This window comes from Galeopterus variegatus, unplaced genomic scaffold (assembly GCF_000696425.1).
Source record: "Galeopterus variegatus unplaced genomic scaffold, G_variegatus-3.0.2 Scaffold3633, whole genome shotgun sequence".
Lineage (NCBI taxonomy): Eukaryota > Metazoa > Chordata > Mammalia > Dermoptera > Cynocephalidae > Galeopterus > Galeopterus variegatus.
The window spans coordinates 44,061-60,822 of NW_007729744.1; the positions used below are offsets into that span (position 1 = coordinate 44,061).

At 43.4% G+C, this 16,762-nt stretch overlaps 1 protein-coding gene across 1 annotated transcript in view; it reads left to right on the top strand.

Moving 5' to 3' along the window:
• The first annotated feature begins 106 nt into the window (after nucleotides 1-106).
• The window catches only part of KCNK2 (potassium channel, subfamily K, member 2), a 150,854-nt gene continuing 134,198 nt past the window's right edge, over nucleotides 107-16,762 (top strand). The window contains exons 1-2 of the mRNA XM_008585598.1: nucleotides 107-216; nucleotides 3,280-3,590. Coding sequence (XP_008583820.1) covers nucleotide 216; nucleotides 3,280-3,590 — 312 coding nt within the window. The 5' untranslated portion in view covers nucleotides 107-215. The remainder of the gene's footprint in view (nucleotides 217-3,279; nucleotides 3,591-16,762) is intronic.

Genomic DNA, 16,762 nt, shown 5'->3' on the forward strand with positions numbered 1-16,762 from the left:
GCGCGCGGGGGCGGCGGCGCCACAGCCCAACTTGGCCTCGGCCTCGCCCTCTGCCCAGCCCGCCGGCGTCCCCTCCTTCCCGCGATTTCGTTTCTTCTCACGCTCCCCCCTCGCCCCCTCCCGCGTCCAGCCCCGCGCTCCCCACCTTGTAAAACAAAGCCGGGGAAAATGCCTGCCCTTGCAGCTCGGAGCGCGCAGCCCGTCTCTGAATAAGAAGTGAGTACAATGGCGTGTGTGTAGAAAAGCGTCAAGTCCGTCTTTTCCAAAAACATTTTGAATGCTGCATGCCTCATGCTTCGCAGCGCCTCGCGGGAGAGACCCAGCTATAGAGCAGGAGGTGAGACCCCCGGGCCCCCAGCTCCCGTCCCCGGCCGCGCGCCCTCCTGCCCCGGCCTGTCCGGCGAGGGCTGCAGATGCCCCGCTCGCAGCAAGCGGACGTTTCCCGTCTCCGTTTCCCGTGCGTCCCAAGTGCTGGGTCTGAGCTGGGCTGGAGCTCACCTATCCCCGGATCTTCCTTCTCCTGGCCGCGTCTCTCCCCTCTCCCGCCCCTGCCTGGGGTTTTGCAATCTGCTTAGGGTATGGGTTTAGAACACCTTGGGGGAGTTTCCGAGGGTGGGGGAGGGTCAGCCCTTGGGAGTAGCCGACAGGCAGGACGCATGGTGACCCTGGTCACACTTGTTGCCCGTTGCGTGGTGGAATAGGCAGTGGTGCTGAAAACAAGCTCTTTTTTCCTGCTGTTCGGTGTTTAATCGCGGCCAGAGCTAAGACATAACCTGGGTGCGGACAGGAGAGCAGGATTAAGGGGAGACTGGTGTGTTGGGGGCGGTGGGGGTAGTGGTGGTGCTGAGTGTGTGGAAGGGGCAGCTTCTCTCCCTGATCATATATCAAACAGGAAACCCAGAGGTTCCCCATATTAGATCAGGAGAAAAGGCTGTTTTTTAATTTTTTTTTTCTTTTTGAATTTTGGTATTTCATCAGTTTCTGCGTATTCTGTCTGTCAAATGCACAGTATGTATATTTCTGCTAATTAAAAAATAACAACAGCCAAAAGAATTAAACTCCTTCAGGAAATGTGTTAGCTTGATACACACAGACACACACACACACACACACACACACACACACACACACACACACACACACACACACACATCTGTTCCCGAAGGCATATAATGACGACGTCTTAGTGGGATTTCACATTGGGATTTGGTAGCAACAAGGTAAGCAGCCTTGGTGTTTTCCATTTCTGCAGACAAGAAACCACTGATGTGAAAAATCAGAAATATGAGAGCACAGAGATCTGGAGAGGAGAGGCTTGGAATGCTTTCTTTAGAGAGATAATATGGAGCTTCCATGTGATTTTTTTGTTATTTTTATTCCAAAGATGGCTAAATTTTAGATAGTGACTTCTCACTTAGACTCATTAAGCAGCCAGGGGGTTGGGGATGGTGGTGGTGAGTCTGCAGATGACAGTCATTTTAGCTATTATCAGCACTTCTATTAAAGTTTTTTTTAAAAAAAAATTAAAACATTAAACACATGCGGGGGCGAATGTTGACTGAAGTTGCCTTTATCAATATTTTAAAGGTGTCTATTAGTTTCTGGCTTTATTCAGAACAGGTGACTATCAGGAGGGAAGGTTGTAAATACCTGTATGGGTAGGCTGCACCTTAGGGCATTGCTGTAATGAGCTATACCCATGTGGAATCTCCACCTAGAGCCAGGGGTGCAGTAACCTCATCACAGTTCTCATTTCATCTCTTCAAAGTCAGCACCATTCTGAGCTTTGCTGGTTGAGGAGCCTTTGTCATCTGCCATCATTTTACAACACTGCTTAGGTCTGGTGCTTCAAATAGCTTTGTTTGCTAAGCTGCTTTTTGATAGGCAACTGAGTGTGTATTTTATGAACTCAGACTATGGTAGCCTACATTTAACTCACAGTGTTAGGCAAGAGGGAAGGGTAGGTAGCTATATAAAAATGTACACTCTTTATTACCTCTTATCCTCAAATAATTTCAGGTGTTTGTATGGTATTTGGGTTCAATCCCATAGGGATTTCTTATATACTTACCTACAAGTGTGTTTTAGATTAGGTTTTCATTTTATGAAACCTATGTTATATACATGACAGCAATTTTACTTATATCTATAATAATTATGGACTTAATTATTCTGTTTGAGTTGGTGTTTTTTGAAGTCCCTTATTTTTTGGCCATTCTGTTCATCCTTTTAGTTCAATGTTGCCTTTCCACCTTTCCAATCAAATATTCTGTAGTAGGTAGCTTGTTTTTCCTGTAGCAAGTGGAAGTCTAGTATTTCTTGTATTTTCTAAAAAGAAACCCATTAATGATATTTTGGAGCAGCTGAGATAAATAATAAATGGAGTTAGAGTCACGTCAGAGTATATGGGAATTTATACGAGAACACAAAAATTCACCCTAATGGAGCAATTAGCTTTGAGCAGAGCATGCAGGGTGTAAGGTGTGAGCCAAGGTTTTAATTTTTTTTCTTAATATCATTTACTGTTGAAATGAAAGAAACTTGTCTTTTCCTAGCTGTACCCGGGATTGTGCCACAAGGTTAGCAATAACTTATTTTTTAAACATATCAGACATTGAATGACAAATTATAGAGAATACTTTATCATGAGCCCACTTTGGAGAATAGGCAAAAATAAATGATTGTATTATTGAGCAGTTTATTTACCACTATGTTTTACCAAAAAATTATGAGGGATTTCTTTTGAGCAACAATGTTTGGATCTCAGATTCTCTTATAATACATTTCCTTTATTACAATAAATCTTAAAATAAAAATAGAGAATGTTCTTTATATTGATTGCTTGCGGTCTAAAGTTCTTGAGAATAGGAATAAACCAGGAGCCTTCTTCATGAGTATTTGAATTTCTAGTTTAGTACCATCAACTCTTAGGAGTTCAGAACATGCTGACTGGCATAGTGGACAAAGACAAATTTCGAAGCTAATTAGGAAGCCCTCAGGCATTCTTTTATTTTTTTAGTTTCCTGGTCCGACTCCTGTTTTTCCCTCCCACCTGGAACTCCAATGGCAGCAGAGAGCACAGACCCAGCCCCTTTTCCTTGAACCCATACATATGGCCGTGCATGCCATCTGGTGAGAGCACTCCTGGTCTAGGTTCCAGAGCTTCCACCAGGAGAGCAAGTGGAGCTCAGCCTGCCTTTGCTGACCCCTTAAAGAAGAAGCTCAACCAACTCCCCTCTGATCTCCTCCAACCTAACCCTCACTCTCTGTCGTTGTCAGTGGCGGCACCTGACTTGCTGGATCCTAAATCTGCCGCTCAGAACTCCAAACCGAGGCTCTCGTTTTCCACGAAACCCACAGTGCTTGCTTCCCGGGTGGAGAGTGACACGACCATTAATGTTATGAAATGGAAGACGGTTTCCACGATTTTCCTGGTGGTTGTCCTCTATCTGATCATCGGAGCCACCGTGTTCAAAGCATTGGAGCAGCCTCATGAGATTTCACAGAGGACCACCATTGTGATCCAGAAGCAAACATTCATATCCCAACACTCCTGTGTCAATTCGACCGAGCTGGACGAACTCATCCAGGTAATGGCATGAGAGGAGTTGACACTCCGTTTCCCCTAAGGGGAAAGAAAGCGTAAGAGTAGCGGGAGACAGTTCAGCTCGCAGCCCAGTGCAGCCCTACTCCACCTGCCCTCCCTAGCATGCACCTCATCCTCAGGTTCTTTGCTTTCCTTCCTCTTTTCTCATTTCTGCCATCTTTTCTCATCCTCCTCTTCTACTTGTTCCACCCATTGCGACATCTCATCCTCTTTTGCTCTTGGTCTTCTGTATCTTTTTTCTGTTCTCTCCTTGCTTTCTTGCTCTTTACCCTGTCGTAGAACTGCCAGTGGACACCACAGACATGGGGTTACCATGCAGAGACCCTCATGGTTAGGACGGTCATTGCCAACTGAGACACATTGCTGTGGCAAATGAGAGGAAAACAAGAGAGAAAAGTGCTTTGATCTTGGCAGTGGCCATCATATGATAGAGAGACCAGTTTGTGGTGTGGCCCTCTTGAGACGGGTACCCCTCATGGTTAACAAGTTGTAGCCGCTTCTGCAATCCAGCCAAGGTATAATTGGTAACTGCCTTTTTAAAGTGTCTAGGGAGAAGTGATTAATTATTACTTCTCTAAACCCCAACTAAAAGCTATTTATTACTACACAGAAAAATAGAGTTCTTGAATAAAAACTAATTTGGTTTTAATTTACTCTATAATAGTAGGACAATATCCTTGTGGAAAAACATTTTGTCTTAAAGTTAATCCCCAAATTATTTATAAGTTTCAGTTAGGCTCCTTGGAAATGGCTATATTTTTGTTGTAGATTTCTTTTGTGTAAAACCATGCATTGGTCAAACCAAGCATTTTAGTCAAGAAGAAAGCCCTAGAATTTTCTTACAAGGAGAGACCTGACTTTGTTGAAAATGTTTTAATTGTACACACATTTATTTTCCTATAGAGCCTACTTTTCTTACCTGGTTTAATTCAAAATTGGACTGAAAATTATCTGTGACTTATGATCCGAATGTGTTTTTCCTAGTTTTATATTTGATTTTACGTTGTTTGAAAGAGTTGAAATAGTAGATGGAGGGAATAAATTATTATTGGTTTTAATACTATTTTTTATTCTTGGACCTTTACTCTCATGTCTTTTTTCCACGGATCCCTGAATGCTGCCTCTGCCCCTCATAGCCCTCTCTGTTTGGAGTGTGGACATACAAGTTCTTTTTCAAGTTTTATGGTAAGCCATCAAGGCTACCCACCTGACCCTACTCAGCTCCTTCCACATTCAGACATTTCCACATCACTCACTTGGCTGAAATTTTGAAGATGCTATTCACACACTAGTATACTGAATACTATTTTTAGATGGTGGTGACATTTTCCATATTGACAGTGAAACTGCTAACTAATAATATTGTCCCAACTACCCCTGCCCTGACCCTGTGTAAGATCACCTTCCCTTCACTCCCACTTTGTGCCACATAAGCTTTGAGGTACGAAAAATCTTCAAGGAATCCCCACTTCCCGTGGGTTTTTGTAAGAAGAGCTCTTGGTTGTCTTGGTGGAGACAGCACGGAGTAGTGGTAAAAGCTTAAACTCTGGGATCGGATAGGATGTGTTTTAAACTCCAGTTGAGGAGTTTTCCCAGAGGGGTCATCTGGAACAAATGATTTTCTCTCTAAGCTTTCAATGATCTATCTGGAATGAGGAAAGAATACCTATCAAGAAGAGTTGTGAGAGTAAAGAGATTATCAGTGTAAAGCACGTAGGTGCTTAGGAAGTGTTAGGTTCATTTGATGTTATTTTTTCCCTCCCGTATCCCTTTATTGGGTTGTAGCTTCTGATTCAGGTAGTTGCAGAGTGAGGTGGTTAGGCAGGAAAAAAAAAAAAAAAAGAAAGAAAAAGACTGGAATTTCAGGACAATGCTAGAGGAAACTATGTGTAAATTTGAAAATGGCCTCACTGCGCAGCACTTACCCAGATCTGTTCAGAACTCTGAAAATAACTTTAAGGTCACATCAGGTAGGGGCAATCCGCTGGTGAATACTGATCATTTTTTGCCACATTGTTTTTGGAATGAGTACAAACAGAACTCAAGACATGACCTAGTTTTTTTTCTTTCTACTCTGCATGGGAAATCCATTTTAGCTTTATTAATATTCACTGCTGATTGAGTACTTTATGCTTCTTAAAAATCCTTTTTTGTGCTTATTCAGTATTTTTCAATGCTGAAGTTACCTGTATTTATTGTCATACCTCTCACCTTTATAACCTGACAATTTTAGTACATTATTTTTTTCTCTTTGTATATAATTTCTTTTGATAATAGAAATCTTCATAATGTCATGGCCTCAAGGGTCAGCATCAGAGTACAAGTAGGGAGGGAGGTGAGTGAGCCAGTTATCGTTTATTAGAATTAAATTTCCTTCCTGTGATTCTCACAAACTTCTAAGTGCTTTCCCCGCATTTATTTTTCCATTTAATAATCTCTTAAAACCTTGTGAGTAGACATATTAGGCAGTAATAGCATAGCATTAGGCTTAGGAAACGAAGACACAGAAAGTCCAGGTGATTTACCCCCAACAGCATTGCTAGGGTGAGATTTCATCCCAGTATTCCTGAAGACAATCCTGGTCTGGCATTATTCCTAGGCGTCTCTGCTGTTTCAGAGCTGACCTTCTTTCAGGACTGAAGAGGGGACAGTTGAAGATGTTAGCAGTTCTGTCCTCATGCTGGTGGGGAAGGAATCCTGGCGTCCTTTCACGGAGAAGGGGGAAGGCGGTGGCAGTGTGTAGACTTGTGTCAGATGCAGTTAATTTAACTGATCCTGGGTGCCAGGTTACTAATTGTACCTGTGGATGGACTACAGCATCTGATTCCAGGCTGTGGTGTGTCACAGGGTGGAGTGGGGGAGATGAGGGGAGAGATAGGAAATGGAGCATCAAGGCAGTGACAGCAACTGCTTGTTCTGTTACAGAAGCATGTGTGTACACTCCAAGTGCTGTTTTTGACACCCACCCTTTAAGACAAGTTGATAAGGGGCGGAGATATCAAGACAGATATAGCTTTGTTGAGCTGAGGTATTTTGAACAATATGATTTCTAATCCCTATTACATTTATATTAATGGACCACAGAAACATACATATTTTCAGGTTGTAAGAGTGTAAAGCTAGGGCTTATGTTGGAATCCTGCCGATATAGCCCAATTGTAAAGCTACACAACTACGCCAGTTGTTGAATAAGGCAAATCATAACTAAAGCCAAAATGTTTCATTATTTTAGTCATACTAAATTTCCATTTCCATTGTCAGAGCTAGGGCTCAGACCCTTCAAACCCATTGTACAAACCCACGCAGGTCCATGCTGGGTAATTAGGAAAGACCCCGGGAGCTGTTGGCAGATGACAGAAGCTCAGTCCTCAGCAGCAGCAGCAGCAGCTTACAGGTCTGGCCGTGGTGATGGCGTCACAGAGGGTCCTGGGGACACTAGCACCAGCAGCCTCCAGCAGCAGTAGTCTCTCCATGGTCCCTTCCTCCAGGGGCATCCTGGGGGTGGGGAGCGCCATGGGTCAGAGCCACTCATCCTTTATACTTAAGTCCATAACCCAGGACACCTGGGTGCATGGTCCCATCATGGGGGTGGGGAGCTCCATGGGTCAGAGCCACTCATCCTTTATACTTAAGTCCATAACCCAGGACACCTGGGTGCAGATGAGCAATCACACTAGATGATAACCAAGGAACACCTGGGCACACGTGCATATTTACATCAAATGCTCGGCAAGATTCTGAACATCCGAGGGGCCCTGACTATTCTAATATTTTCCCAGCAAAGAATCACAAATGCCTTTAACAATAGCCAAATTTTATGAGCACTTACTATGTGTGAGGCATCGTTCTGACCCTTTTTCATGTATTATTTCATTTAATTCTCTTAAACAACCCTACGGGGTAGTGCTGTATTATCTGTATTTAACTTACATGGAAACAGAGGCAGGAAGAGCTTCATTTTCTGAGAGTGCACAGTGGTAAAGCTATTATTCAAACTTAAGTGGACAGACTCCAGAACTTATGATCTTAGCTTCTGTATTTACTACCTCTAAAAAATTTTAATAAACATTTGCTGTAAAGTTTGTTATTACTCCATGTATTAGGGTTTAATGAATATTATATTATAGTCTTCTGTTCATAGTGATGTATACAGCATATCTTTCTTTTTGACATGGGGAATTTAGAGCCTGGATCTTAATACTTTTCCTGGACAATAGGATTATATCGATATTCTCCTATCTGAATGTGGTAAACCAGGTATAGTTACAATAGACACACCTGGTCTTCAATCTAGTTATTTCTGTGTTTGTTGAATCAATTCTGGGATGGGATGAAAAAGATAGGACAACATCTATGCTCCATATAGTGATAATAAAAATACTTTGCAGGAGGTTTGACTTTTATATTCTAATTTGAGCCCCACTCCCCTGTGAGCTAGGTGGGGAAGACATTTTATCTGTGTTTGGGTGAAGAAACTGACACATCTTTGTACAAGCTCATCTAGTGGCCTTAGGTATAGATCTTTGGAACCTTCCTGCTAGGGAGTTATATTCTTTTTGCAGTATGCCTACTTCTCATTTTGTTCATTCAGTGGTATTTATCTAGCACCTCCAACGTGTTGATGTCTGTGCTGGGTATTGAGCCAAACAAGATGATGGAAAAAACAGGGCTTCCCTCTAGGCAGCCCCCCACCTCCCATTCAGAGGAGGAGACTGCTACTAAAAAATAGTTACAATAGAAGAATCTTCGGATTCAAGCTGGAAGTGCTACAGATTGAAGTACTGAGGAGGACATTAATCACTTATGAGAGCTGGGAAGACACAGAAGAGCGGAAGGGGAATTGGATTTTAAGGGTATGTCAGAGTGCTGTGGGGGAGGAAAGGGGATGAGAGGACATTCTAGGCAGAATGTCTGGGCATGGTGTGCTCCAGTACTTGGATCACCTGGGCGTGAAGGGCAGGGGCATGAGCGGGTCTAACGAAGGAGACTGTGGCCTATTGTTCCACAACAGGGAGGGCTTGATGGTAGGCCTACTCCATCTGGAGTAGATGTATCCTTGTGGGTACTTGATTGTGTAACAGAGGATACCTGAAGCTACAGGAGAAATAAATAAATATGCCTTTGTAGAATGCAAATGATACTAGACTTTTTTTAAAAAAAAAACAAAATACAAATTGTTTTCTATTAGTTCTATAATTATTCATTCAAAAAATATTTATTGAATGCTTACTATGTGCACTTTCCTAAGCACTAAAGTACAGTGGAGCACAAAATAGATGAAAATTCTTGCCCTCGGTGAGCTTGCATTCTACTGGGGGAAGATGGTATGTTAGGTGGTAGTAAGTTTTAGGAGAAAAACCAAAGCAGTGAAGTGGGATAGGAAGTGTTGGTTCAGATGAGGTCACTAGGGAAGCATCACTGATGAGGGAGGGGATAAGATAAGTGTCTGTGCAGGGAACAACAGTTAGGCAGAGTGCCCAGCATGTGCACAGGCCCTGGCTGAGGTGAGCATTCCTGGCATGGACAGGAGCTATGAGGGTGCTGGAGGGACTGGAAGATGATGGCATCAGGCAGGTGGTGGGACCAGGTCATGTAGGGCCTTGTCAGTTATGAGGAGTTTGGCTTTTTGGTGCAGATAAATATCCTGCTCTGGCTTATGTTTCAACAGGATCACTGTGGCTGCTGTGGTGAGAATAGACTGCATGAGGCATGGGCAGAAACAGAGAGTGGTTAGGAGGCTGTTGCAATAACTCTGATGAAAGATGAGGAGGCTTGAACAAAGATGGTGGCAGTAGGCGTTGTGAGATACAATCAGATTCTTAATATATTTTGGAAGGAGAGCCAGTGGGGCTCGTTGATGGACCAGATGTGCAGTGCAAGGGAGAGGTCTTAAAGGTAACCCTGACAGTTTTGTCCTAAGGCACTAAAAGAATAGGGCTCCCATTTTCCTGAAATGGGGAGGACTGTAGGAAGAGCTTGATTTGGGGATGATATCTTAGTTTGGGATGTTGCAGTAATAGTGTCAGACAGGTTTCAGTTAATTGACAAGATGCCAAGTAACAGTGCTTACAGATACACAGCTTATTGCCGGAAAATGATACAATCCAGCAACAGCACCCAAATAAAGATATGCATCACAGGTGTATTAGTCCATTTTGTGTTGCTATAACGGAATACTTGGAACCAGGTAATTTATGAAGAAAAACAAAATTTATTGCTTACAGTTTGTGAGGCTGGGGAGTCCAAAGTTCATCTGGTGGTGGTGACCATGACCCAGGGGTGTCACATTGCAAGATGGTGGAAGCAGAGAGAGCAGAGAGAGACACACAGACTTTCCTCTTCTTTTAAAGTCCTCAGAACCACGCCCGTGACCACCATTTTTAATCCATTCACTATGGCATGGTCCTACAAACCAATCACCTCTTCAAGGCCTCAACTTTCAGTTACCATAATAGGATTTCCCACCCTCTTATCAGTCACAGTGAGGGCTAAGTTTCTAATACGTAAAACTTGGGAATACAAGTCAAGCTTCAGGGAGTTTGGGGCGGGGGGGACATGATTCAATCCATTACAACAGGCAAAGGCTGCATGACAGCAAGGGGTCCGGAGAGGCCCAGCTCCAGCTCCAGTTGTTCTCCCTGGGTAAGGCTGTATCAGGACATACAGTAGTTCGCTCTTAGATAAAGAACCGCTGATGTATGCATGGAACACTTTGGAACGAGGGAGCCCAAAACAGGGGGTTGACTGGGATTTCTTACACCTTGCTGGTCACATGGGCATATTCTTGCTACTTAACCAGACCCAGTGGCGGAGCTCTCTGGGAGTTTCAACAAGACCAGGTGCAAGTCATCCACTGCACTGGAATCAATAAACAATGCTGACAAGCTGGTACCAACCTCCCTGAAACTCCTCAGGCATGGTTATAAAGCAACACTCTTGATCAGTCACACCTTTACCAGGAGACAATGATGTGCAGGTACATTAACAAAAGAGCTCCGGCCTATTCCAGGCCAGCACAGCCATATTAGTGCCTGTTAAGACATCCAAATAGAGATGTTGAGTGGGAAGCTGCAAACATGACTTTAGAGTTTTGGGAGGGGCCAGGCTGAAGATACATGTTCAAAAGCCATAATTATATAGAAGACGCTGCATGAAATTGCCTGGGGAATGGGTGTCGGTTGAGATGAGCAGAAATTCTTGCGTTATCCCCAGAGTACTTCATGTAGAAGTCGCAAAGGTATAGAATACAAAATGCATGTGAATGATTGATTTACAACCAAAGATTTGAAGGACATTTCTCTCATTTTAGGGAACTATCACCCTATGCCCCCAGATCTCCAAAGGTTTTATTTTTCTTTGCCTTTCAGGACTCTTTAAAAGAAACACTTAAGAAGTACACCTCTAAGCATGGGAGCTATTGGAGGTGTGTGAGTAGGGACCTGTTTATGTTTCAGATCATGACTTTCCTAATGGTTAATGAGATGGTTTGGCATTTAAAGAGCAGGCTTAGAACTGACTGTATGTAGTGGTCAGTGATACTACACACATACAGAGGTGTGGTGGCTATCATTCAGGTTTGTATAACCACCCACATATGTTAAATATTTGGTTCCAGTCTTGGAAAGAGTGCAGTCATCTTTCACTGTTTTATTTATGGACATGATAACATGTTGTCCAGAAAGCATTTTAAAAGACTTACATTTCTTCTTTTTTTAAATTTTTTAATAGCATATTCATTGTTACAAATCATGCTAATTCTTTATGCCCTTTATCCAATTTCTCCCCTTCCCCTCCCCCCCACCCCCTCTAATAGCCATAGATTTGTTCTCTCCATCTGATAAATTAACTGTTCCTCTGTTGGTTTGTTGCCTAGATGATCTAAAAAGGCTTACTTTTCTTACCAGTGGTTTTACTCTTCTTATTCAACTTTTTGAACCTAAATGTAGATTTTACGGATATAAAAAATAATCTGCGAAGTGTCTAAACATCCCGTAAACACTTTATGTCCTTTGGGTTAATCTCTGGAAAAAGCATGTTTAAGCAGTGTCATGTGTAACCTTTTTGAATGCATATTAACCTAGTAGCTTGGATTATTTTACCACAGTAACTATGTGTCATTTAAACAGCAGGGCTTCGAAGGTGAGAGTTCTTGGTGGGAACTGGGCTACCGAATGGGGATAGAGACACCTTGAAGAAAATGTTGTCATTGCCGATTTTCCCAGGACTCCCCTCGTTCACTCTTGTGGTGGAATGACTCATTCTTGCTTCTGCTCCCGGCCATATGTTCATACTTGCTTCATTTTCAGAAGGAAAGGATTAAAAGGGAAGTACTTTTCTTGTATAAGTACATCAAGTAACCGTTGAAATATTTTCATATACTGTTTCCCAATAATACTCAGATTTTTATTATAAAACATGAAGGTAGTTTGTTGGAAAATGATTTCACCTTCAAAGAATATATGAAGATTAACTAGTTAATACTGGGAAAAAAATGAGAGAACTGCTGTATGAGTGTTATATATCAATAAAATATCACTCAGACTGATATGACTAAAAAGGAATATATTTAAAAAAGTGGCGAGGAAGTTATTTGATAGATGGAATGGTTATTTGAGAATAAGGGAAATTATTCTGCATGTACATTGTAATATATTTAAACATTTTTTTTGGCTGACAATTTACTTAGCCTAAGCTAAAAACAAGACTTACATGTAAATCTCAGTCAAATAGACTGTATTGGAATGAGGTTTGAGCTTCCGGTCAAGTTGGTGGAATAGACAGTCCCCAGCATCACTCTCCCCCACAAATCAAACAATTTTCAACTATTAAAAAGCAATGACTGCCAAGCTGGGGCTGCTAGAACTCAGGGGAAGAGGAGGAGAGATCTACGGAGTTTATGTAGGCAGGAGAAGCCACGATGAGAGAAAGAAAGAACCGCTCTGACCGTTTTGAGTCCCAGCCGCTTCAAGGGGCCCTGTGTGCACAGAGCAAGAGCTGACAAAAGCCACAGCTGTGCCTTTCATATGAAGTTGCTTGGAGGTAGCAGAGGGGAAGAGGACCTTGGTGGTCCTCAGACCAGTAAGACCACTAACAGGGTTCCCATGGACCTACATAGGAGCAAGGAGCCACAGACAACTGAAAAAAGGAGCCACTCAGTGGCCAGTGAGTCATTGCAAGGGACCACCACATGGTCCATCCCATGGCAAGTGTTTGGAGTGGGGGTGGTGGGGGTGAGGGGCCCACCAGGAGAACACTGGGGCCCAGCATGGGCAGCTGATCTGCTCCCCAATCAGCACAGGACCACTCTGTGTAGACTGGTCAGGAATATAGAACTGCAGGGGGTGCAGTTTGCTGAAAAGATTCAGACTCAGACCAGAGTTTCCAAACAACCCAGGTGTACCGGACCTCACAAGACCAGGAAGTACATACGAGGTCAACAATTAAAACCTGAGCTGCACAAAAAGCCTTTCCCAGGGAATCAGCAGCAAAGCAGCAATTTAGCTCGACCACAGGGCTCAAGTGCTGGTCCCCACAGGAAGTTCCCCCATTTTAGAAGTGACCAAGCAATAACAATTTAGTTCCAGTGCAGAGTTTAAGTGGTGGGAACAGCAAATAATCCAACATAGAACTGAAAGAAAAAACAAAATACCCACAGATCAGAGACAAAGTTTGATATAAACTGGTAAAGGTCTAACACACCAAAGAACACCTATAAAACCTAGAAGGACTGGAAGCCCCCTGGGCTCCAAGCCAGAGATGGGGGGAGGTCCGGGGTCCTCAGCCATGCTCCCTTGACATCTGCAACTGGCCCAGTGATGACCACTTAGCCACCACAGGAAGCACCTTGGGTCCCTGAGCCAGGGTGGTGGGAGGCCAAGGGCCTCAGCGACGCCCCCCAGACATCTGCAACCCATCCAGTGATGACCACCAAGCAGCTGCAGGAAGCACCTTGGGCTCCTGAGCTGGGGCGTTGAAGGGGCCAAGGGCTTCAGCCACACGCCCCTAACATCTGCATCCAGCCCAACAACAATCAAGCCACTGCTGGAAACCCCCTGGTCTCCCCTGCTGGAATGACGGGGGTGCCACAGGCCTTGATCATGCCCCCTTTCTTCTCCTCTTCCCACCCTATTTTCTTCCCCCTTCCCTTCTTCCCCTCTCCTCCAATTGCTCCATAACAGCATCTTAGAATAAGGTACGGAGTCAGGAAATCCAAACCCAGTCACAACCAGGTAAAGAGCACTGCAAAAACACCATTTCCACATGGGTAGCCCACCATAGCCACTGCAACTGCCATGGCTGCCACAAAAGCAGCTAGTCTCTATAGCAGCAGTCACAGCCACCATGCAGATGTCACACCAGACTCTCAACTGCATTGACACAAGGAGAGGTACCAGCGGAGACAAAAAAAAAAAAAAAAAAGGAGAAGAGGAGGTCCTCCTTCACAAAGCACACTGCAGAGTAATAGAAGCAGCATCCGATTTATGATAATAGGAGAGGACTTGATCACACCTGTCTCAGTACTGGACAGATCAGATCATCTAGGCAACAGACCAACAGAGGAACAGCTAATTTATCAGATGGAGGGAACAAATTTTTGGTTATTAGAGGGGGAAGGGGAAGGGGAATTGAATAAGGGACATAAAGAATAAGCATGATTTGTAACAATGACTACGCTAATAAAAAAAAAAAAAGAATGAGGTTTGACCAGTGTAGATCTGTCAATAGTAGCTGTAATGGCTCTAAAATTCTTGTGTGTGCATTCCATGTTTGCATTTTGTCATGTATTTGTGTGCCATTTTATACTTTAAGGTCCATTATATTACTTTATTTCCACATCCCTTAGACATGTATCTTGTGATTCACATTAATAAAATGAAGAAACTGATGCACAGTTTCAGAGTGCCCTGCAGTTCAGGAAGAGACAAAGTGGCACCTTGATTAAATTGTTTCTGTGACTCCATCCATTTCCAGTGCTTTTACAGGAGTGTGTGCAACACAGTGTCTAGCAGTAGTGGATGCTGGATATTTAGTCCAAGTCTGCATCTGCTTAGAAGTACTTTTGTATATCATTCTGTCTTGCTTGGTCAGGAAACAGAGAGGTTTTTCCTTACTGTTGTCCTTTTGCAGATGAGTAAGCTGAAGCACAGAGTGTTTAACCCAAGAGCACTGAGCCCTTTTCAGCTTGAGATGCTCAGAGCAGCACAGCAGACATTAGAACTGCAGAATTGCTGCAGTACTAAATGGCCTCTTTAGAAACCACATTATTTTGTTGTATTTTCTCATGCACTCCTCTTTTATCTAACCCTACAAGCCAAGTCAGATTTATGAGCTGTGCATCTAGGACATGCTCTCTTAATTTTAAGTTGCTGGTGGATTGTAATCCCAGTGAACACTGCTTAAGGTGTCTGTGTGCTCCATGCTGTACTAGCAAAGATCGGCAGCAGAGACACAGAAGGTCTGTAGCTGTGCAGGCAAAACATAGACTCATGGAAAACTGGAGCACAATTATAAGGCCACAATAGGGCAACTAAGATATTATGCTAAAACTTGTATGGCTGGGAGCTACTCATGCTGAGGCCTGACCAGGTGAGTTAAGTCAGGGAAGGTGGTTTAAAGCCAAGGATTCTTACTCGGAAGGGAGAGATGGAAGGAGGAGGGGCAGAGGGACGTGGTTGCAAGGACGCGACACCCTAAGTTAACATTCTTCCTGTGGGTTTACAGGGCTGTTACCCCGTCTTGCTTTCTAAGAGTGGTAGTTTCTTGTTGCACAAAATTCGAATAATACAGAAGATATAAAGAAGAAAGTAAACATTGGAAATTCTTCCACCCAGAATTGGCCAGAACCTCTCATTAGAGATATAAACACATAATGAATATACTGAGGGTGAGTGGGTGTACACACACATGCACACATTTACACGTGTGATTTTACACGTAGAAGATCACATATATGGACTATTTTGCTGTCTCCATTTTTCACTCGCCATTGTGTAGGGGATGATTCAGGAATGTTCTAAGGTTTGTTTTCAGATGTAGTCTGTGAGGGTTCTGACATAGAGGAGCTGGCACAGAAAGCTGCCAACACACGCATCCTCTCCAGCTGGAAGGGCAGGAGAGGGCACGGCATGGGAGACCTCACACAGCAGACGTTTCTGGTAGAACAGCTCCAAGGATCCTCACAACATGGGCCATTTTGAATTTGTGTGTTTTGATAGCAGCACAGACATAAACTAGCATAACACCTTTTTAAGGAAATGGGGCATAGAACTACAACCAAGAATGGACCATAGAGTTCCTTTAAATAGAAAGTTTTCTTCCCAGATTGGTGATGATTTTGAGATGCCTTTGATTGCCCAGTGTTGAATACTACATAAAGTGGAGCATATCAGAGTCATCCTAGGATGGGCCATTCCCTGGTCTTAGCACTTCTAATCTTTAACGTTTACCAGCAAAGTTAGCACGATGTGTTCTTTTGAGGGTGGAACCTGGACCCTTAGAGGAACAATACCAGGATAGAAAAGTCAGTGTCTGAGTGGGATCTGTCTTTGAATCCTGCTTCCACATGAACAGCAAGCAGAGTAAGTAATAGGTCAACCCAGAAGGAAGGGGCTTTCACCTAAAAATGCCTTTATAACAATCGATATCTCTAGTTACCAAGAATAGCTATCTCACCTGTGCATAATGATTCCCAATTATGTATTCACACACAGACTAAAAATACAATTACAGTGAGAGAAATGCTTGGGAAAGGCATGTAGGAAGATTCCAGAGAAGTTTGGTAGTAGAGAAGCAAAAGTTCTGGGCCTGCCCGGTGGCGCACTGGAGAGTGCGCCGCTTGGGAGTGCGGCGGCGCTCCCGCTGAGGGTTCGGATCCCATGTGGAGACTGGTTCCCGCTCACTGGCTGAGTGTGGTGCGGGTGCAACACCGAGGGTTGCGATCCCGTTACCGGTCAGTAAAAAAGACAAAAAAAACAAACAAACAAAGACTAACTTAGCAGTTTGGCTCTAAAGGTAAATTCCAACTTCCACCCCAGAGGGTGAAACTGCTTATAACTTTAAGACTAGAAAGTTTTCCAGCCTCAACTATTTTTACTATTTCAAGGCAGATTTTCCATACTGCACCTGATTAGAGACAGCATCCTTCAAATATGCCCC